Genomic DNA, 22,953 nt, shown 5'->3' with positions numbered 1-22,953 from the left:
TCCCTTTTAAAGCTAGTGCCTAAAAGATAAAGATTATCCGTTAGAAGTCCCTCCATGACCACCTCCAGACCCATTCATGCCACAAACCTTTGTGCTGCTTTCTCCATCAGCAACAGCGGCATCAAGGCCGTGCACCAGGCACTCTAACGGGTGCTTTAAGTGAACTATTTAATCTCATCCTATGAGGTTGGCACTGCTGTTTCCATTTTACAGAAAAGGAAACAAAGAGTTTGTCGAAAAGTACAAGGCCACAGAACTAGTAAGTGGCAAAGCCAATATTCAAATCTCCATCTTTCTTGTCCCAAAGTACTTCACTGTATTTCTTAGCAAAAGTAACTAAATCAGCTTCAAAAACAACTATTCATCTTTGAAAACTCTGCTCATAGAGTATCTCTGGAGGAATTCCTAGGAAATCAGTCTAAGGAGGGTAAATAGGTAGCTGAAGGACAGGGAAGTGAGAGAGACTTATGTTTAACGTTCTTCCTCTGCCATAACTGTATGCAAGCTTTCTAAAGGCTTCCTTGATTGCCACCCCATCTTCCAACAGAGTTGGTCACTTCCTCCACCATACTGCTTCTCTACTTTGTTCATATAGCTATTACTATACATTTTTTATGCTATATTTAATTATTTATTGACACGTTCATTTCTATTCTTACCTACAAACTTCTGGAGGGCAGAGACCCCGTCCTGGCCAATCCCTCCTTGTAAACCCTAGGTTCCTAGCACAGTATCTGGTACATAATAGGTACCACCCAACAAGTTAAACTACCTCCTCCTCCTCTATGTTTTTAACCTCTATCACAATTCACCCCTAGGCAACAGCCTCGCAGCCTGACTCCTGTCTCCAGCCATCTTCCACACTGCCGTCACACACTGCATCCCCCCCCCACCCAGTACCGTTTTCCTAAAACAGATACTGTATCACTGCCCTACTCAAGAAGACTGAAGGGGCTTCCTTGGTGGCACAGTGGTTTAGAGTCTGCCTGCCAATGCAGGGGACACGGGTTGGAGCCCTGGTCTGGGAAGATCCCACATGCCGCGGAGTGGCTGGGCCCGTGAGCCACAATTGCTGAGCCTGCGCGTCTGAAGCCTGTGCTCCGCAACAAGAGAGGCCGCGATGAAGAGTGGCCCCCGCTTGCCGCAACTAGAGAAAGCCCTCGCACAGAAACGAAGACCCAACACAGCCAAAAATAAATAAATTTTAAAAAGACTGAAGGCTCCCTCCTACCTATAGAGCATTTGCCCTTAGAACTATCATCAAGGCTCTCTAATATGATTCCAATTCCACTCTTACTTCTGTAAACTCTTCACTATAAGCCCTCAAGTCTCCAGCAATACTGAGTCATCTACCTCAGCCAAAGACACCATACAGTTCCATTCCTCCCATGAGACAAGTCCAGCCATTTATCACAGTCTGGAATATTTTTCCCCAACGAAGTGTCTCAAATTTTTACTCATTTTCTAAGGCCTATCAAACACTACTTCCTTTATAAATCTATTTCCTTGAGCTAGAATTAATCATCATCTCCTCAGTTCTCCCATATACTCTCTCATTCTAAGTACTTAGTATATTATGTCTTAATCTAGAGTTATTTGCATACGTCTGCTCCCTGCTCTGCCCCACTGTACCCTCCAAATACTGAATTCAATATTCCTTGAGAACAAGAACGCACATTCAGTTCACTCAATGCATTTATTGAGTTTCTGCTAAGTGTCAGGTCCTCTACTAGAAACTATGGCTAAGACAGAGATAAATAAAATAATTTCTTATACTCGCTCAGCTGCTGACAATGCCAGATACACCATACCTGTTCAATATATATTCATTAAGTTAATAAATACATAGTTTATTTGATATCTTTGTTCACATTTTCCATCTGTGTTTCCACTTACTGCTTATCACCAAGAGAAACTAGAAGGAAAGACCTTGTAAAGCCTTTTATAGCTAGATGGGAAGAAAGGCCTTTATTTCTCTTCCACTCCCCCAAGAAAGAATCCAGAAAGTCAGAAAGCATAGAAGGAATGTTCTATGCTTTTATTATCAGCAGAATTTACGAACAGAACAGAGACTGGATTACTTGCTGATTTCTCCTGAATCACACTGGCAGAATGGCATCAATATTTTGTTTGAAGAGCTAAAAATATCACACTCATAATAAATTATAATTCTAAAAATGTCCAAATAGAAATTTTATTATCTCTCACATTTATAATGAACTGTATCTCCATTGCCTGTATCAGTATACATAATTGAAAACCTGAATAAAATTCCTGAACTGAAGGTACATTCAAAAGACACAGACTACTTTTAGAAATTCATCTTGACAGTCAACAAGAATTAACAAGAACATAAAGTAAATATATACCCTTTAAATATGTCTCCTAAAGAAAATGATTTCATGCAGATAAGGTGATTTAATTTTTTGGGTCCAAAATGTGTTAGGAATTCATTTTTAAATTAATCAAAAAATTGAGACAGGCTATTTTCTCCTAATAAAGTAAGCTTATTTTGCTGAACATACACAAAAGTTATGTTTAGTTTAAATGAAAATCCAAGGCAGAAAACAGAACATATTATTTGTTTCGTTCAATAAAAGGAACTTCCTTCAAGCCTCACTTTTTTTTTTTTTTTTTTAAATTTTATTTATTTATTTATTTATGGCTGTGTTGGGTCTTCGTTTCTGTGCGAGGGCTTTCTCTAGTTGCGGCAAGCAGGGGCCACTCTTCATCGCGGCCTCTCTTGTTGCGGAGCACAGGCTCCAGACGCGCAGGCTCAGTAATTGTGGCTCATGGGCTTAGTTGCTCCGCAGCATGTGGGATCTTCCCAGACCAGGGCTCTAACCCGTGTCCCCTGCATTGGCAGGAAGATTCTCAACCACTGCGCCACCAGGGAAGCCCCCAAGCCTCACTTCTTAGGCAATGAAGAAAACAAGTACCAATCATCAGAGTTATATTCCTAGTTTTCCAAAGCAGACCTAGAAATCATGCATTTTACAAATAAACTGAGAAGCAATTCATACCCAACTCTCGCCATTTCATGAGAAAACTTGCTACAATGACAGTTTCTCGTGAGAAAACTGACATCTTGGATCCAAATATTTATTTACCTGTCCTAATCTTGGATAAACACACTGTTTAAAAGAAAATTCCATTTTAAATTAAGTGTAATAAACTCTCAGATGAGCATGTATCACTGCAAATGAAGGTAACTAACAGCTGCGCTTTCTGGTCAAGTCTCTACAACGACATTAGGATTTTAGGAAGGAATTTTTATATCTCTTGATACAGTTCAATATATCTCCAGAAAGACATTACTTGGCCAAAATAAGCTACATGACTTGCTTTTCTCCCATAAATGAACTGTTTGTTCTTTCCTTCCAAAAGCATTGGGTTGGACCTAAAATTGTGTTCAAAAAGATTACCAGAAATAAACAAAATCAGACCAAAGAAACACAACAGTTTTCTCCAAGAATATACAGGAGGTGGGTACTGTTTCTCATCCAACCATTTGTTCATTCATATGAGTGCTAGCTAAAAAGTAAGTACTGGAATTACAGAAATATAAAATAGTCCCTCACCCTTGAATCTGTACCGTTATACATTACCAATAAGCAGACAATCAGCTGTATAAATATTATAATTACAGTCTGCCCAAAAAGCAAAGGAAGCATAATAAAGGCACAATCTTATTTTGGGGAGGAGAAAGTGCCACCAAAAAAAAGTAACTGTAAACTACGACTTGAAGAGTAATTAGTTAAGCTTGGCAAATGGGGAAAGAGACAAGAGAAGGTGAATATAAGGAGGAAGGAAAGAACCTGCACACAGAACTAGAAACATGAGCCAGCAAGTACCATCAGAGAACTACAGAGAGTACCTTACGGCACTACATACCTGCCATCTACTTTCCACAGATGCCAACTCTGATTAGTAAAAGGTCTATGGGGGTATTTTTGAAACCAAGACCCCCTACCAGGTTTATGGTTAACCTCTCTATCCAAAACTTTATTCCCTTTCTTGTCCCACCCTTGTTCCCCTCAGGATTGAGGAGTATCAAAGAAAAAGGGAGACTGAAACCCAGCAGGCCCCTGCGAGACCTTCCCGGGTACAAAAGCCCCTCCGTGTTTCTTGTTTGTAGGAAAAAGGCTTTAGTCTCCTAGGCCTTCCCTGATTTCCAAAGAGCAGACTCAAGCAGTTACTAATTAGGGAAGTGAGGGAATGCAGAAACAAAGGAAAAGCAGTCAAGCAAGAAAAGTAATGATAGCTTTAAACAACAGTGCAGCCACAAAACAGAGTCCTAGTTCCTCCTCAAGGCATATACGTAACAATCCGACAAATATCTTTGAGTAGTTCTGCAGAAACTAAGACTCCCTCCCAAGAGGTGGATGGTGACTTCGTGCTGATCACAAGCATGTAGACCCTGGATAGGATGGAACCAGGAGGCTGATGATTAAGATTCCCAAAACATCACCCTGTTTCCTCACCACCAACCCATCAGAAGAAAGTCCACGAGCTGATCACACACCCTACAACCCTCACGCCTAATGCTGCCTTTAAAAACCCTTCCCAGAAAGCCACTGGAGAGTTCAGGTCTTTTTAGCATGGGCTGCCCATCCTCCTTGCTTGCTGCCTGCAATAAACACTGTACTTCACCACAGCCCAGTGTCAGTAGATTGGCTTTGCTGGGTGCGGGGCAAGTGGACCCCAGTTTGGTTAGGTAGTATTTTCTAACCTACCCCTCTCCTTTGGGGTTCCATCCCTCTCCTTTGGGGTCACTTTATGTTGATTCAACTCTGTTTAACATCCTACTTTCTATTTTCTGGGGCTTATTTCTCCAAGCCTAAGCTGGCAGAAAAATGGAAATGGAGATTAACTGGATGCCCCAGTTAGAGCTCCCATAGCTCAGAAAAGAGATGAGGAATAAGGACCTTAAATTTAATCAGGGTGAATGCCAAAATGAGAACAGTCCTAAGAAGCATTCTGTTCAATTGAGCTGTCAATTCAGTATCTTAAAGTGTATCTGTTAAGTCATTTCTTAACCATGTCCACAGTTGTTGACAAGTAATTAATTTAAAATCGAAATAGGGGACTTCCCTGACAGTGCAGTGGTTAAAGACTTCACCTTCCAATGCAGGCGTTTGATCCCTGGTTGGGGAGCTAAGATCCCACATGCCTCGTGGCCAAAAAACCAAAACATAAAACAGAAGCAATATTGTAACAAATTCAATGAAGACTTTAAAAATGGCCCACATTAAAAAAAAAAAAAAATCTTAAAAAAAAATAAAATCGAAATAAAGGAACTATTGAGTTTGTTTAAAAAAAACAGGACAGATAAGAATTAATGAAGACATTAATGATGTCTTCAACATCATTAGTCATTAGGGAAAAGTAAATTAAAACCACAAAAAGAAACCACTAGATACCTATTAGAATGGCTACAAATTTAAAACAAAACAAAACAAAACCCCTGACAACAGCAAGTGCTACTGAGGAGGCAGAGCCACAGGAACCTCACACGATGCTCGTAGGATCGTAAGCTAGTACAACCATGCTGCAAAACGATTTGTCAGTTTCTTATAAAGTTAAAAATACACTTAACAAAGGACCCAGCAATCCCACTCCTTTGTATTCACCCAAGTTAAATGAAAACTCATTAAATGAGTTTTATGAAAACTTACGAAGAAAACTTACGAGTTAAATGAAAACTTACGAAAAAAACCTATACATCAATGTTTAGAGTGGCCATATTCCTAATTGCCAAAAACTGGAAATAATCTGATGTCCTTCAACTGAAGAGTGAGTAAGCAAACTGTGGTTGGTTCACCCACATAATCAGCAATAACAAGGAATGAACTACCAATACATACAAAAATAGAGATGAACCTCAAATGCATTATACTCAGTGAAAGATGCCAGACTTAACAGGCTACTCTACTCATCATACTCTATGATTCCATTTATATACCATCCTAGAAACAGCAAAACTATAAAGGAAGAAAACCAATCAGTGGTTACCAGGGGCTGGAGATGGGGAAAGGTTGCCCAAAAAGGGGTATGGAGGAATTCTGCAGGGTGATGGAACTGTTCTATATATTGACTGTGGTGATGGTTATAAGACTGTACACATCTGTCAAAACTCACAGGCCTGCATACTAAAAACGTAAGTTCTACTACATGTAAAATATACCTAATTTAAAAAAAATGAGGGATTCTGGCAACAAAAAGATGAGACTGAAAAATTACAAAGGTCACATCATGAAGGACCCTGCTAAGAAGCTTTAGATTTTAATCTCAAAGCAACAGGTGTAGCAAATAATCTCAAGAAAGGGACAGACACAATTGAGTTTTGTATTAGAAAGAAGATGAGCAATAGTTATAGACTGGAGTGAGGGCAAAACAGGGAGCAACTGGGAGACCTCAGTAATTTAGGGGACAAATTACCAAGACCTGACTCAGGCAGAAACTGTAGAAGTGGACAGAGAAAGTTTAAGGCAAGAAATTCTCAAGTTTCTAGCAACAGTGAAACCATTAACCAAGCTAGGGTTGAGAAAAAGATTTTAAACAAGCTAAATTTAAATGCCTGTGGGACATTCAGATACAAACATCTGGGCAGATATATTGATCTAGACCTCAAGGGAATGACCTGAGATGTAGCTTTAGATTTGAGACTCGTCAGGGAATTTGCAGCCATGAAAATATAAGGTCAAGCTCATGCAAAGATACAATATGTAGAGTGAAAGGTAAAGAGAATCCTGGGAATTATCCTGAGCAACACCAGCATTATGGAGTTGATGATATAACTTGAAGTATAAAAGAACTGGCTTACTGAGTATGCAGCAGCAGAGTTAGAAATGGTTACAATCATGTGCCTATTTCAATTTGGGGTCTCTCAACCACTTTATCCTTGGCTTCTCTGATTTTACCTTTGGTTTGATCACCCTGGGAAAACTGAGGTAGTTAAAAAGTTATCATTGAACCCAAGGTTTCACTTTGTACTTTCCATATTGTTGACATTGAGAATATTCAGCGAATAAACAGGAATGATCTACTGAACACACTTATTTTGTCAGTTAAACAAAGAAGAAGCACCAAGAGGGGTTAAATGACTCGCTTCAAGTACAGGTAAACTTACACAGCCCCATAAATTTACCTTGGTAGTTGAACAAATGACTCTATAGATGCTTTAAAGGATCTCTGATACCACAATGAAGTTATCAGGAAATACCACAGGATAGATCCAATGATTCTATGTAATTAGCTCTCAATCAGAGGGATGCACCGAAATTCCCTGTTGAGCTTTCTCAAAATGCCTATCTTCCAAACTCTACATCTGAAAATGCTGATTAAGGAACTTCTGGGGTAAGACCCAAACTACTATATTTTTAATAGTCCCCTAAGTGACTCTGATGTGTACACACACACACACACACACACACACACACACAACCAGTGATCTCAAGTTGAAAAGCAATAATATAAAAGTTGGTTCTAGCATCTACATGAAGTTCTCATTTGGAAGCTTCTAAACTACATCCTAATACTTGGGAATCGCCTCCAACTGAGAGCGTACAAACATACATTTCCCTGATCTAAACCTAAAATTCTGAGCCCCCATCCCTGTAAAATATCTATGAATCACCTTTTGGTTTTGGTTAACTACCTTTGAGAAGATTTAACTTCTCAGCAGAATTCAGAAAATGGCAGTGTAAGAAAGGCGTGGAAAATGAGTCATTCTCTCTCTATTGTTTTATTCCAATTCTCCACTTTAACGACAAACCTACCAGAAAAACCTGGTAATTTCACCAACTCAAGTGTTAACTTCAACTAGTATTTAAGCAGAGCCAGGTACAACATGCTATACTAGAATATTCATATTCCACTTTTCCAATTACCAAAATTTCCCAAAAATTCCAATTTTCCAATTACATCATAAACGGTTATGAATCAAAGCAAAAATAATTACCCATAAGCAAACGATCTTTCCCATCAAAGTGTACACTTACCCATCTCTTCCCTTACTGACGATTTTTACTTCAAAATAATAAATCCCACAGGCTGCTGGTATTGGATGTGTGGCACGAACTGAAGCTGCATCTTTTGGGGTTTTGCCGTGACCTGCATAAGGGACAGGAAGGGAAAAAACCAAGAGAGATAATCAAATGAAAATCTTAACAAATAATTCAGGAACCAATATGGTTTTTGAATGAGATATACATTTCTGCGCTCATCAGTACAAATAGTCAAAGACTTAATAACACATTTATCATCACAATTAATCCAATATGCAAAATAGCCCAAGTTAAACATGGAACTCTTCACACTATTACGAGTTTTGATAAAATTTCAGAATCTAAGCACACTGAACCTAGCAGTCCTTTATGCAAATTATATAAAGTATTTTAAGGTAGCCGATATTTTTAAGAGACAAAAGCATACACCTGAAGAACAAGATGAGAATATGATTAATTTTATTAGATCTAAATTTGCATATAATTTATCAAATTCCTAAACAACATTTTTTTGCCAAATGGCCTAATTTTTTAAACCAGAAGCATCTGTATCATACATTATTTTTTTAAATTTATTTAATTTATTTTGTTTTTGGCTGCGTTGGGTCTTCATTGCTGTGCGCAGGCTTTCTCTAGTTGCGGTGAGTGGGGCTTCAGTAGTTGTGGCACGCAGGCTCAGTAGTTGTGGCGCACGGGCTTAGTTGCTCCGCGGCATGTGGGATCTTCCCAGACCAGGGCTTGAACCCGTGTCCACTGCATTGGCAGATGGATTCTTTACCACCGCACTACCAGGGAAGCCCTCATAGTCTATTTTTTAAAGCGAAATTTTATAATTAGATTGAACTGGCAAAACAGCTTTCTTACTTTAAGAATTTACAATTTTGTTGGTTAGATCCAAACTTTGGATAGAGTTTGATGGTTTCACTCACTTCATCATCCACATTTCAACTGCCTGAACTTAACAGTTAGATGGGGAACAACGCAAAAGGAAAGCATTTGGCAATATTTATTGTAATATAATTCGATATAAAAATATTTAATTTCCTCTGGAAAATCAAACCTCCCAGATATCAAACTTGAGGAAGGCAAAAGAGAGCTTGGGAGACAAGGGCAGAGAGAGGCTACTATACACAGCATTCAAGGAGCCCAGGGCCTCACCCAGGACTCTCCTGGGCTCTATACTCCAGCAGACCTTTAGAAAATCTTCTCTACCCACCTTTACCCCACCCCAAGTCCTGGGAGAAATGCACACAGCCCTGAGATGGTAGAGACCCAGATACACTTGACAGAAAGCCTGGGAGTGGTCTTGAGGCCAATTTTCCAAAATTGTAACTTTAGCAAAATTGCATTGTTGGTGTTTAGAAAAATTAAAAATTTTAATATGTAAAAAAAAAAAAAAATCATTAATCTTTGATCATTAATTCTATCCAAAGGCTGATCCATAAAATTTCTTTGGTCAATTACAGCCTTCTGAGAAACATATCTAACCTCTCATTGTCTTTTCTTTCTTTTTTAAGAAAGCAATATAATACCATACTAATGCTGACATCTTTAGGGAATCTGTTAGATAAAGGCTTTTAAACTTTTTAAATTAGCTATTCCTCAATCTAACCCAGAGTTTTACTCACTAATATCACCTCCCCTGTCCATCACCCAAGACACAAATTACCTTGAAAGCTAGCATGTGAACAAAACCATGTGAGCTAGAGAAAATATGCCCATAAAACCACCAGAAGAATAAAGCTGAAGTAGCGTGTCAGAGAGTATTCAGAGAGAGTGAGTGCGACAGGCTCCACAACCCCGAAAAGGGCTGTATGAGAAACGGTGCTCCAAATCATTACTCAGGTGTTCTCGCTAGACATGCTTCACCCAATTCGAACTTATGTCATTAATCTTTCAGTCAGACTATACCCTTACCTTCATGGGTAGCAGAACTCCCCTTCTCAAATTTACCATGACTGTTTTAAAACTAAACACCTCTCATAGGTCAAAAATTATATCTTGTCTATACAAGAACCATCACACACCAATGAGATCACATCTTCCCTTACCATACACTCTGTCAAATTATCAATGCGTATCCTACCATTAAACTGTTAAGTTTACACTTGCAATGCAAATTAGCACATGTTCACGTAGCCTAAAAGAAACTAAATGAACTCAGCCACTCTATTACCATTCATAGATGTCTTAAGTATATGTCTTATGGGCAGAAGTTCTCAGCAGGATGACCACTGAGAGGTGATAAACTTGGCTAGGAAGATAAAAATGGAAGTAGCAATGTATAGACGCTGATAAAACTGCTTTAACATATGTAGGTAGTATTTACATGGAGCTAAGCAGAAGAAAGTAACGGCATAAATCTGCAGAATGATACACTAATCACTTTTTAAAAACAGACATTTAATAAATTACAGTTTCAGCAAAATATATTTTTCAGTAACATTATGTTCAAATAATTGAGCTGCCTGGGAAAAGGTCATGTAAACTAAAAGCATTTTTAAAATTTAGACAGTTAAAAATAAATCTAAAGAAAACCCCAATTAACCCAGGAATCTTAAATCAACTAGCCCTTATTTTTGGTTTTGGTTTTTCTGAAGAGAAGTGACCAAAACTTTTAGGGATAAGGGAATCTCAAAGCATACTTAATAATAGTAAGTGATAACAGTTGACATACATTTAATACTAGGTGAAAGGCACCATTCTAAAAGCACTGTACTGACAGAGAAAACAAACTTATGGTTACCAAAGGGTGATGGGGGGGGAGGGTAGGGTGGACAAATTAGGAGTTTGGGATTAACATATACACACTACTATACATAAAACAGATAAATAACAAGGACCTACTATATAGCACAGGAAACTATATTCAATATCTTGTAATAACCTACAATGGAAAAGAACCTGAAAAAAATACATATGTATGTATGTATAACTGAATCACTATGCTGTACATCTGACACTAACACAACATTGTAAATTAACTGTACTTCAATTTTTAAAATGGTAAATAAATAAATAAAAGCACTGTATTTATTAACTCATTTCACATTCAAAACAACTTATGAAGTAGGTACTATTTATTATCATTTCACAGTTGAGGAAGCCAAGGGCAGATAAAGAAACTCAGGTCGTACTGCTGGGTGAGAATCCCAAACCAGGATTTGTGCTGGGATTTAAATTCAAGAAGCTTGATCCAGTGCGAGCTCTGAACCCACAGGAAGGATTTAGTTACAGTGAGCGTTCTGGGATCACTTCACATGTATTCTCACCTCCTATTCTAGCTACTTCTGTGGGAAAAGAGAAAGAAAACTAATATTTGAGGGTAAACAATCTCTCAAAGTATTAGGTGCTTCTGTATAGATTTTTCTCATTCGACATCTGTGAAATAGGTATAATTTAACCTCATTTCTAAAAATGGAGAAATTCTTACAGAGATTATATAACTTGCCCAAAATTGGTAGAACTGTGCATTAAATCCATGTCTGAATTAAAATCCCCTACATCTTACCATTATGCAAAAATAACTGTAAAGAACTACAGAGTCATAAATCTTCAAGGTTTTAGTATATTCATTATGCTCTACCAAGACACTATAGAAAAATTCTGTAAATGTTAAAAGGATTTGTTCCAGGCTTCCCTGGTGGTGCAGTGGTTGAGAATCTGCCTGCCAATGCAGGGGACACGGGTTCAAGCCCTGGTCTGGGAAGATCCCACATGCCGCGGAGCAACTGGGCCCGTGAGCCACAACTACCGAGCCTGCGCATCTGAAGCCTGTGCTCCGCAACAAGAGAGGCCGCGACAGTGAGAGGCCCACGCACCGCGATGAAGAGTGGCCCCCGCTCACTGCAACTAGAGAAAGCCCTCGCACAGAAACGAAGACCCGACACAGACATACATACATACATACATACATAAATAAGTAAGTAAGTAAATAAATAAATAAACCCAAAGTTTAAAAAAAAAAGGGGGGGTGATTGTGACACCATTTAAAAAAAAAAAAGGATTTGTTCCATTTTAAAATTAACCTTAAGATGTAAAAACCCAAGAAAAAGTTGAGATATAAGATTAAAAGGATTCCTACTAATTTTAGGTGGGACTAGTAATATCAGAGTGAAGAGCCTATTTCTAATAATGTTCATCAGCAGGAAGTTTATTACCTTAAATTCTGTGGTGACCAAAGTACAACCCTCACACTACTGAAGTGTACATTTTTAAAACCACAGTCTTCAATGTTAAGTGTTTTCTAGATGGTTTAAGAAGACAATACATGTACTGCTTCAGGACTCTTAAGGCTAGCAAGGTCAGCTCCTCCTATTCAAACAATCTGTTGACTGCATTTAACTGAAACAGAAAGGGTTTGAATAAAGCCTTCCCCCAGACCCCTCCACTCTCCAACCTGCAGCCAAGTGCCTTTCTGAAAATATAAATCAGCCTTCCTTGTACCACTAGCCCTCAAGACAACTACCATTCCTTCCCATTCAGCCTAGAAAAAGATAAACTTGCTGAAAACCTTGTTTGATCTTGCCCTCCCTCTGCATTTTCCACCTCCTCCTTTCTGCTCCAGCCACACTGGTCAGGCCAGGCTGTGCCCAAGCTACTCCCTCTAACTGGAAAGCTGTGTACCCTTCCTTCTCAGACTGGCCGGGTCCTACTCAGCCCTTCCATCTTAGTTCAAGTTCTACTTCCTCAATTATTCTTTCTCTAGTCTCTATGACTCGGTCTAACCTTTTTTATATGCCCTCCACACAAGATTAACACACGTTAGCACTTATTTTTGATTATTTTATTGTTTCTGCATTTTAATTCCCAGACCTCTTTATTCCCACTGACTTCCATTCTAATTTCAATCATTCTTCCTAGAGCCACACTCTGGATGCTGACATCACCTGAAGCTACTCCACCTCAGTAATATTAAATTCCAGTAAAGTCTGTTTTGCTACAAAGCACATTTCTTGAATACAAATTAGCCCACATGCACTTGATAAACATGGCAATGATATCAGCATAATAAAGAAGTCATTCAGCTCATAACACAGCTTTTCCCAGTACATTAATGAATTAAAGAGAAAATGTTAGCAATATACAGAGGCCCTAAGTCAAAAGCTGGGATTCCTCCAGAAGTGCATTCCCATTGTGCCCAGTGTTTGGTGGCTTCAGGAACTGCTATACCTGCCACTGTACTAACCCATCTGGGGAAAATTCAAGTGCAGTACAGATCAAAAAGTGCTAAGATACTTCCTCTTTGTTTATATTCAGTATGGACTCGTGCATCTCATGCATATTTATTTTATACTTTGGGTTATAATTCAAGACTAGTTCATTTCTTTTGTTGCTCAAACTGTTCCCCGTTTAGCCATTGGGAGCTTTTTCAGTTGGCACTCTGACATACCTGCATTATGTGTTTTTTGTTTTTGTTTGTTACTTTCTGGCACTACAAGATTCTGGAAGCTCATCTTGTGCATTTCCTGCCCTAGTCCTAGACTCAGCCATTTCTCCAAGGAGCCCTGGCTCCTTTTATGGGCAAATGGCATTAGAATCCAAGATCTAGGTACTAGGTATGCTCACAGTTACTGGGGTGTCATTGTTTTTAGGCCCTCTCATTGACAAGAGCGAAGAAATATATGTGTGTATACTAAACCCCTGCATATACACACATCCGTACTTTTTATTTAATCATCTGTGTACATATTAAACTAAACATGAGTTCATACTACTGTCTCCGACTCTCATCCATTACCACATGGATCATTCTAACCACTCCAGTGGCGAGAAACCTAGCTCCCACTGTGCACCGTCCACTGATTTAACTGTTAAATTCCAGTATACATGGATAGCAGTATCAGAATTGTTAACTCACATCCCCCTGGGATACAACTTATCAACAAGAATTCAGTGCTTATGTAGTTTCTTTTACCTTTAGTTCTACAGACTCCACTGATTTCCAGTTACTTATTTAGGTCAGTGCCTTTTCCCTCCTCTTCTGAGACTGTTTCATACATTTGTAATATAGTTACACTGTTTTGTCACATTCTACATTCTATACTGGGATCCCCCCCACCAAGTTACTTTCTAAAAAATATGTACCTATTAAGGTTCACTCTTTATGTCCTAAAATTCTTCGGGTTTGATACGCACACAGTGTCATGTAGCCACAATTACAGCATCATACAGAATACTTTCACTGACCTAAAAAATCCCATTCTTTGCCTCACTCGCCCTCTCTCCGTCCCCTCAAGCCCCTGACAACCACTCATCTTTTTCCTAGCTCTATAGTTTTGCTTTTCCAGAATGTCATATCACTGAGATCATACAGTATGTAATATTTTCAGATTGGAGTCTTTCACTCAGCAATATGCATTTAAGATCCATATGTGTCTCTGTGTGGATAGATGGCTCATTTCTTTTTTCTCTCTGAATAATATTCTATTGTACGGATGTACTGCAGTTTATCCACTCACCTACTGAGAGACATCCTGGTTGTTTCTTGGTTTTGGTGATTATGAGAAAAGCCGTTATGAACATTACATGCAGGTTTTTGTATGGGCGTAAGTTTTCAAACCAGTTGGGTAAATACCTAGGAGCTCAACTGCTGGATCATATGGTAAACTATGTTTAGCTTTGGTAGAGACTGCCAAACCATCTTCCAAAGTGGCTGTATCATTTTGCACTCCCACCAGCAGAGTATGAGAGTTCCTGTTGCTCTCTGTACCCTCACCAACAGTTGTCATGGCCAGGTTTTCTTTGGATTTTAGCCATTCTAATAGCTAAAGGTAAGAATTTCCAATTGGCTTAAAAAAAAAAAAAAAAAAGGTGAAAAGAGCTAAACCCTGAATCAGATTTTTATGTTTGATTAAACAGCTGCCAAGAACTTACATCTCTAACAAGGAAGACCAAACCCCAGGGCTGAAGGCTGTGAAGGATCAGCATCCTGTGACACTGGGCACACACGGGAGTGGAAGTTTAACTGGGCCTGTATCTTATTAGGACTGTTATTTCTGTAGTGCTCTGGTTACAAAGTTCCATAGGTTTTAAGTGGTCTGCCCCAGCCCTGTTTTTCCCATAAGCCCTGTTACTTTTAGTGCGCAATTCTGTGACAAACATGAGGTTTTTCCAGCAACACAATTTTGGCATTACAGTGGAAATATCGACATCTTCCCCTAGGACACACCCTCCTATCCTCTCCCCTGTCTAAAGAATTCACTCCGCACTTCAAAATTCAAGGAACTCCAATGCACTGAACCCTTTCTTGTTCGTTTGTTCTTCTCCTTCCTCTTCCGGGATGGTGTACATGGTAATTATTTAAAAGCTCCCAAATATCTTGATTTCCCTCATATGCCTATCCTTCCATCATACCCAGCCAGTAAAACCACAGCCTTAAATCAACATTATAATCCACCTTCCCTACTCCTGCACTGGGCAGTTGGCCTTTGCGGAATAAAGTCCAACCATCCTGCAAACAGTCACCACTGTGAACTAATGATGTCAGCTGGGATCCCCCATGGTTATCAATACCACACAGCAATCTTCAGAAAGATGAAGATGGTCCACATCTCCATCATTCACTTTAGGCTTTAAGTCCTCCACTTGAATTCAGTGAGCAAACTACCTCACCTCCTTCATCACAAAACGGGACTGAGATGGGACTCCACCATTATACACGGCTATGTTCTACTCTGCTCTCGTGCGTTACTAACTCGTCTGCCTACACCCGCCCACCTCGCCCACTGTTATCAAAGGAACAGCAGGTACTCCTCTCCTCTTCAAGGGCAAGCATCTCAAGCTTCTGAAGCACCTTCCTCCCTCCAAGCCCTTACTCTGTCAGCCTCCCAAGCCTGTACTTTCATCCTTTCCCTCTTTACTCTCCTTCCCTTCGACCTATAAGGGCACAGCGTCCCAAAAATGTATATCCTTTTCATAAAATTATATGTCTCTGTGTTATAAATCATTGTCAATAATGCACTGGGGTTGGTGGTTAGTATAATGAGCTTTTTTTTTAACTTTAAGGTAATAAAACCAGGTATTGGTACTATTTATCTCATTTGTTAAAACACGTTAAATTCTGTAGACATTTATTGAAACTCCATACCTTGCACTAACATCATACTGTCATCTAACTTACGTCACTTCAGTTTTACCCACGCAGCCAAACTAAAAGTAGGCCTACTTAGAAATGATACAATAGTTTCTAACACAGTACCTTCCAAAGGGTTTTCTAGGGATAATTTTAAGTATGTGGATTTTTCATCTTACATGCTGATGTTATAAGCTAATCTCCAGATACAACGTAACTCCAATATCAACCATTTAAAAAAAAAAAAAAAAAAACCCACAGCTGCCCTAACCTCCATTCTCCTCCAGGTATTGACTCATCTCTTTCCTCATCTATATTTCTCAAGAATAACCTATATTCACTATACTTTCTGCTTGGTCCCTTCTACTGACCCTGATTTCTGCCCCCATCACTCAGTTCACACTGCTCTACCTAAGGTCACAACGATCTACTTTCCAAATCCAGTGGAAATTTTCCTGTGCCGATCTCACTAAACCTATCTGTTGCATTCGACACTCAAGTTCACTTCCTCATTTCTGACACTCCTCTAATCAGCTTCTGTGACACCACCCTCCCCGCTGTCCAGGTGCCTCTTAACTACTCCTTCTTGGGCTCCCTGCAGTCTTTTAATGTTGGTCTTGCTCAGGGTTCCAGCTTTGGCCCACTGCTCTTCTCACTTTACTCACTCTCTCTCACACTCTGAGTTTCAACTACCAGCTACAGGCGACTCCCAGGTCAGTCATGACCTCAACCTCTCCTCCAGGTTCAGGTCAGTGATGGTACGTGCCAGCCCCTCCTAGGAGAAACTGCCCCCCACACTGTCCCTACTGAGAGGAGTGGGGCCCACACTATCCTTCCACCAGGAGGACATTTTGTATTTCATAACAACCCTCACACCCCTACAGCTGATTCAACACAGGTCAGCATCTACGAGAAGGCCACCAATTCACTCCACAGCACAGAATGAAAAGCTCTGCCCAACTAAGAAAGATGGCAACTAGCTACGCCAATCTGCTGAGTCTCTTGGGAGTTTAAAATAGGAAAAGGGATAAACCAGTTAGTAGGCAAAAGAAAAGAAAACCACCAGAAACTAGCACTGTAGCTGAGACATCTGAACATTAGAATAAAGTGAAAAATCAGGAACTCCAGCTGTGGTGATTACACAGAGCCACCTTAACTCCAGAAGACCTCTTTCTGTTCTTTCTCCAATGCTATTTCTTTGTCTTCTTCTGATTTACATGAAGTCAGATCACATGGCTAAGATTCCCATTTTTACTTACCTCAAAGTATACTGTAATACTTCCTTGCGATCATTATTTGCTTCACGGTTCACTGCAAAAACCTAACAGGGCTAGAAACCCAGCATCAGCCTTGATTTCTCCATCATTCCATCATATCCAGTCAGATTTACTTCAGCACAGATCACAGGTATGTCTGCTCTTCTCTGCCCCCACCACTGACCAGTTCAGGTCCTTATTTCTTATGTGGTCTGCAACAGCCTTCTAAATGAGTCTGCTATTTCCAGGCTTGTGTCCCTGAGTCCACCTCCCAATTAGTTGTGTAATCCGACAAAGATGAAAATGAGCCAGTCACTTCCTACTTAAAATCCTTAGATGATTCTTTGTCTCCTACAGAATAAGATCCAAGCTCGATAAAATATTCTATAAGGCCTCGCACGATCTTTTCCCAGCTGCACCTTGTCACACACTTAAATTCCAACAACCCCATATTGCTTGTAGATCCAAACATATAGAATAATTCTCTCCTCTATGCTTTTGTTTATGCTTTTTCCCTTGTAATGCCCAGCCCCTCCTCCCCTATATCATACTCATCTTTCAAGACGGACCGCTGGCCTCATCCCCTTCAAGAAGCTTTCCCTGACCCACCAACTTCACCCCTGCCAAGGGCAGCCTGCAGCAGATGCCCCCCCATCTTCCACAGTACTCTATGACACTTCCCTGCTACCCACACTGCCTGATGTCCTTTGAGCTCTGCGAATTCAAAGACAGTGTCTTATTCATCTTTGAGTATCCAGAACCTGGCACAAAGTAAACACTCACTGAAAGCTTGTTGAATAAACAAAATGAATAAATAGAGAGTAAGGTATATATACAAACTGTCTAGAAGAACATCTGCCCTACAGCAATTGCTCAATAAATCATTACCAAAAAAAAAAATCATCATTACTATTGTCTACTTCTGTTAAGTATGATTATTAGAATCACTTAATCCTTGCAGTTATCAACTAGCATTCTTAAAGCTCAATTTTGGCAAAGGGATCCCTGGGAAAAGCCTGGTTTTTAAATTCCTTGATTTTGAAGCACATTTTTATACCACCTCCCATAAATCTCTAAAGAGATTTGGTAAGCAAGCAAATATGTGTTGAGATACTTGTTCTACATAAAGAAGTGCAAGAAATTAGATAAGCAATTAAACTGAGGACACGTTAAAGGCCTAGTGACTGGTGATACAGAGGGGGAGGGGAGCTGGGCATACCAAAAGTTCAACCTATTTGGTCACTGTTAATAATACTTCAATTAGAAGGTGCAGTTCAGTATTCATTTCTTCCTATCATTCCCAACTTTCACTGATCTTACATTTCTTCTAAGCTGCCCTAAATCAGTATAATCAAAGTGTCTGGACTTTTCCATGGCATTAGTGTGCTCCAGGTAGCACTTTCCCCAGAGGAAGTACTTTCAACATCAACTATTCTTCAAAGTCAACTATTCTTCAAAAACTTATAAATGTGATCACCGGATTTTAACTACTTGAGATAATTAAGTCTCATACAAATTGAAATAGGCAATACAGTGTGGTGGAAAGAACACTAAATTTAAAATCAATGAAAATTAGTTTCCAATCCTGGCTTACTTGTGACTGGGAAGCTCTAACTTCCAGGTGCTCCCACTTTTTCTCATCTTAAATGAGAATTCCACCATCTTATCCAAATTCACTAACATGCTCCTGAGTGAATGTATCAAAATGCTTTGCAAAGTAAACAAATCACGGTAACTTCACAAATATAAAAATGCAACCTGTAACTGAAACATTTAGACTAATCAAACCCATTGTCATATTCATTAAAATGCTTTAAATTGGAATAAAGTGATCATTATAACTAGGTCTAAACTTGTCACATTTATACTTATTCAAAGCTGACAAGAATTTCAAAAATAAAAGGGGCCATGCTTGAGGATTTCAACAGTTGGTGTGTGACTGCTAAGCAAAAAGTCTTTTAAAAAATTTTAACAGGTAGTAAACACACCCAATTCCTCTGCAATCCAATCAACTTGGTCTGTATGGCTGACACTGTTTAACATTAATCCCTTCAAATCATTTAAGGAACCCCACTGTTTCCAAAAGAGTAGCTCCAATTTAGAAGAATAACATCTTGAAAACAGAATACGTTCAGAGCAAAAGAAATTTATATTTCAAAGGTAAGAAAAATCCTCATATGGAAAATAATTATCAATCTTTTGAAATTCTGTAATATGCAAAAATACTTTATGAACAATAGTTTTTAATGTTATTTTGTGACTTCAAATTTGCTTACCACTACCTAAGACACTTCCCCCTTGCTTAGATGCCCAGTAACTTCTGGTGTGGTCCACTCTGAAGGCACACAGAAAAACAACAGGAAAAACACACAGGCACATATTAAAATAACAAGACGAGGAAGAGGCAGTAGAAGGGGAAAAAGGGCCCGTGTTTGTGACAAGGGGGAAGGGAGAGACAAAGGGGAGATAGAAGAAAGGGAGAGGAAAGAAAAAGAATGACAAACAGCAAAATCTGTTCTTCCAGAAATAATGGTTTATGTTTACAAAAGAGTGAAGTTTCCAGAAAGTGAATCTTAGTATTACACAACAGAAAGTAATAAAGAGGCCAAGAGGAAAAATAACTGAGACAGCAGTGTCATAAATATTCCAAACTCCAACCAATTTCACATAAGCTGCACTTTTGCGTGACCCAAATCATCAATTTTATGTAAAAGTAGTTAGTAAAACTAGTCAAGGCATGTTACAGTGCTAAACAGACTATAATCACAAATCTTAGATATGGAAATTCAGAGCTGGAAATCTCCTTACCAACACCCAACCCAGCTCAACTCCCTCATCACTCAGAGGAAGAAACTGAGACCCTGTCTGGTAACATGCCTAAAATCACAAATGATGGCAGGACTCGGAAAGCTAGAATTCTTTGTTCAATAGTCTCTTGTATCTTCTCCCCCTGATTTTATAAGCTAACCATCAACCATCAACCATAAAATTTAAAGTAAAGTTTTGTGGAGTCCAACAAACAGCATTCTGGTAGCCAGATCAGAAGCAAACACGTCATGCACAGCACACTGTTCACACAAATTAAAACACAAAATTAAACAACAGCCTTCACAGGGTATTCACAAAATGTCCTAACTTAAGAAAAACCAAAGGTCCAATATTTTGAAAATTTCAGCCATTTAGATTAAGAACCATAACACTTAAAATTGAAAGTTCTTCTCTGGATCTATGCATAAAAGGAAGGAATATTCAACAAGGCCTATTTTTGTGCGTTACTCTTTGCAGCCAAATCATTTGGAAGACTTCTGTGGCCATTCTCCTTCCTGATTAAATAGTAACTTATTTATCAAGGTTCTTCTCAAATTTCAGTCCAGTAAACTTTAAGAATTTCACCACAATGGTTGTTTATACCCTCTACATCCATGTCACTAGGATCTGATAAAGACCCTCCCTTTGAAGCCAATCAAAATGAGGCTGCTCTGAATGTAAAAGCAGCAGGTTTGGGGCCTAAAAAACTGGATTTGTTTCCAGATAGACTGACACATTGGATTGATTTTTTTCCCCCAGACAAGTAAACTTGATGCGTGCTATTAATGTGGGCTACATTTCAAAAACTCCCATAGCAATTTATAATTTTATATACAACTGATCTGCTTAAAGCTTTGTTTTAACACAGGAGAGGTAGGTGAGGGAGGAGGGGAACAAACACTTGCCTAAGGCTTTTTTTTTTTTAACTGCAGGTGGAAAATAGGAGCCAATTTTCTTTAAAATACTAAATAACGTTTTTAACAAATCCCTGTTTTCAACGAGACTTTCATAATGCCAACACATAAATATAGGGCATATCCAATCAGTCGTGGTAGGTTTCTGCTCCCCTAAGAAAACACGTACTCCTGAGGTTTCACCTCTCGCACCCTCCAGTTGCTTTTAGCAAGATACCCTGACGGCAAACTTAGGGCCCCGGCCCTTGTGTTCCCCTAGACAATCTCTAGCTTAATTTGGGACAAAATCCTCCACTGATTACTCCTCCCCCTATACATCCCTGCTCTCCCTTAATTAGAAATTATCCCTCAGAATCGTGCCTCTCTTCCCCCCACGTAAGAGGAGAGCGCCTGACCCAACACCACCTGGAGAACAATGTAACCCAACTCCGAGCCCATAGATTCCTCCATCCCAGCCCTACGATTTATCTCAAAGGGAAATCAGAAAGCGAGTTATGTCCTGTCATCCTGGATTCCCCCGAGGTGTCCTGCTCCTGGCCTGGGATTACCAGCTCCATTCTACCCAGGACCATTATACTCACCTTCCCCTTCCCAGAATCGCCCGCTTTCCCTCGCACCTCTCCCCGCGACCCCAATCCCACCCTGGGAGCAGCAGAGCCGGCGGCGAGTCCCCTCCGAGGACACCCGGCCCCGGGAGGGCGGGGGCGGCCCGAGGGTCTGCGGCCCCACTCTCACCGCAGGACACACGCCCAGTACCTTTGTAGTGCACCCGCAGGTTGTTCTGAGACAGGCCGATGTAGCTGAACTTGTCCTTCGGACTCCAGGACCGAGGCAGCGGCGTCTCCTGCTCGTCCACTGCCGGGTAGAGTCGCTTCAGCCGCCGCTGCAGCTCCTTCTCCTGCTCGTTCAGGGCCGAGTCCCCGTGCGGGAAGGGGGCCGCGGCACTGCTGCCCGCCGCCACGGCCGGGGCCGGGGCGCCTCCGGCCGGGCCGGGGCCCGCTGCAAGGCCCGGGGGCGCGGGGGGCGCGCTGGCGGGGGCGGCCGCCGAGGCGGGCTGCGGGGGCGGCGGCGGCGGCGGCGGCGGGGCCGCGGTGGCCGGGGGCGGCGGCGGCGGCGGCGGCGGGTGGAGGAGCAAGGCGGCCGCCGCGGCCCCTAAGCCGCCACCGCCGCCCGCGCCGCCGGGCGAGCCGGCCGGAGAGGAGCCGGCGCTGACGGCCGGGGGCGCCGGCAGGACGACTCCGGACACTGGGGCCACGGCCGCCGGCGGTGGCGGCGGCAGCTGCTGCTGCTGTTGTTGCTGCTGCGGCGGCGGCGGCGGCTGCCCGGACATCCCGGCCGCGACTCAGCCTGCGGCCACCTCCACTTCTTCTCTCCTTCCTCCTCCGCTTCCCGGGGGCGCTGTCGCTGAGGCCGCCGGCACCAGGCGCCCAGTCCGCCCGCCCCGGAAGCAGGCGGCGGGCCGCGCGCCGAGAGGGAGAGAGCGCGACGGTTGGGGGGCTCGGAGCCGGGGGAGTGGGCGGCGGGCCCGGGGAAGCCCTGAGAGAACGTTGGCCGGAGGGCGGGCGCGGGCCCGGGACGAGGCGCCGACGGCGGGGGCGAGGCGGGGGCGCGGCAGGAGGAGGCGCGGTGGCAGCAACCGCTGCCGCTGCTCTCGCGGCTGTTTCCCGGCGGGCGGGCCGGGCCGGCGCGAGACGCTGCGCGCGGGCGGTGCTGGGCGAAGGGGCGGGGCCGGAGGCGCGAGCTCGGCGCGAGGGGCGGGGTCGCACGGGGGGCGTGGCCGCGCGGGCGGCGGAGGGCGGGCCCGCGGGGGTCCCGGCGCCGGGAGACCGCACTAGGGAGGCGGGTGGCCAGGCGCGGACTCCGCCTTTGCCGGGGTCCGCCAGCCGCTCGCG

The 22,953-nt window shown here is 41.6% G+C and overlaps 1 protein-coding gene across 2 annotated transcripts in view; it reads right to left on the bottom strand.

Moving 5' to 3' along the window:
- RANBP9 (RAN binding protein 9) overlaps positions 1-22,529 on the bottom strand; it is an 88,540-nt gene extending 66,011 nt beyond the window's left edge. For both annotated transcript variants that reach the window (XM_082344456.1, XM_082344457.1), the window contains exons 1-2: positions 21,818-22,529; positions 8,004-8,115 (exon numbers count right to left, since the gene is read on the bottom strand). In XM_082344456.1, the coding sequence (XP_082200582.1) occupies positions 8,004-8,115; positions 21,818-22,391 (686 nt within the window). In that variant the 5' untranslated portion in view covers positions 22,392-22,529. The remainder of the gene's footprint in view (positions 1-8,003; positions 8,116-21,817) is intronic.
- Positions 22,530-22,953: the final 424 nt, after the last annotated feature.

Source organism: Balaenoptera borealis, assembly GCF_965194805.1.
Source record: "Balaenoptera borealis genome assembly, chromosome: 12".
In the NCBI taxonomy this organism is placed as follows: Eukaryota; Metazoa; Chordata; class Mammalia; order Artiodactyla; family Balaenopteridae; genus Balaenoptera; species Balaenoptera borealis.
The sequence above is the reverse complement of the archived record's forward strand: the minus strand, read 5'-3'. Positions and strand labels throughout refer to the sequence as shown.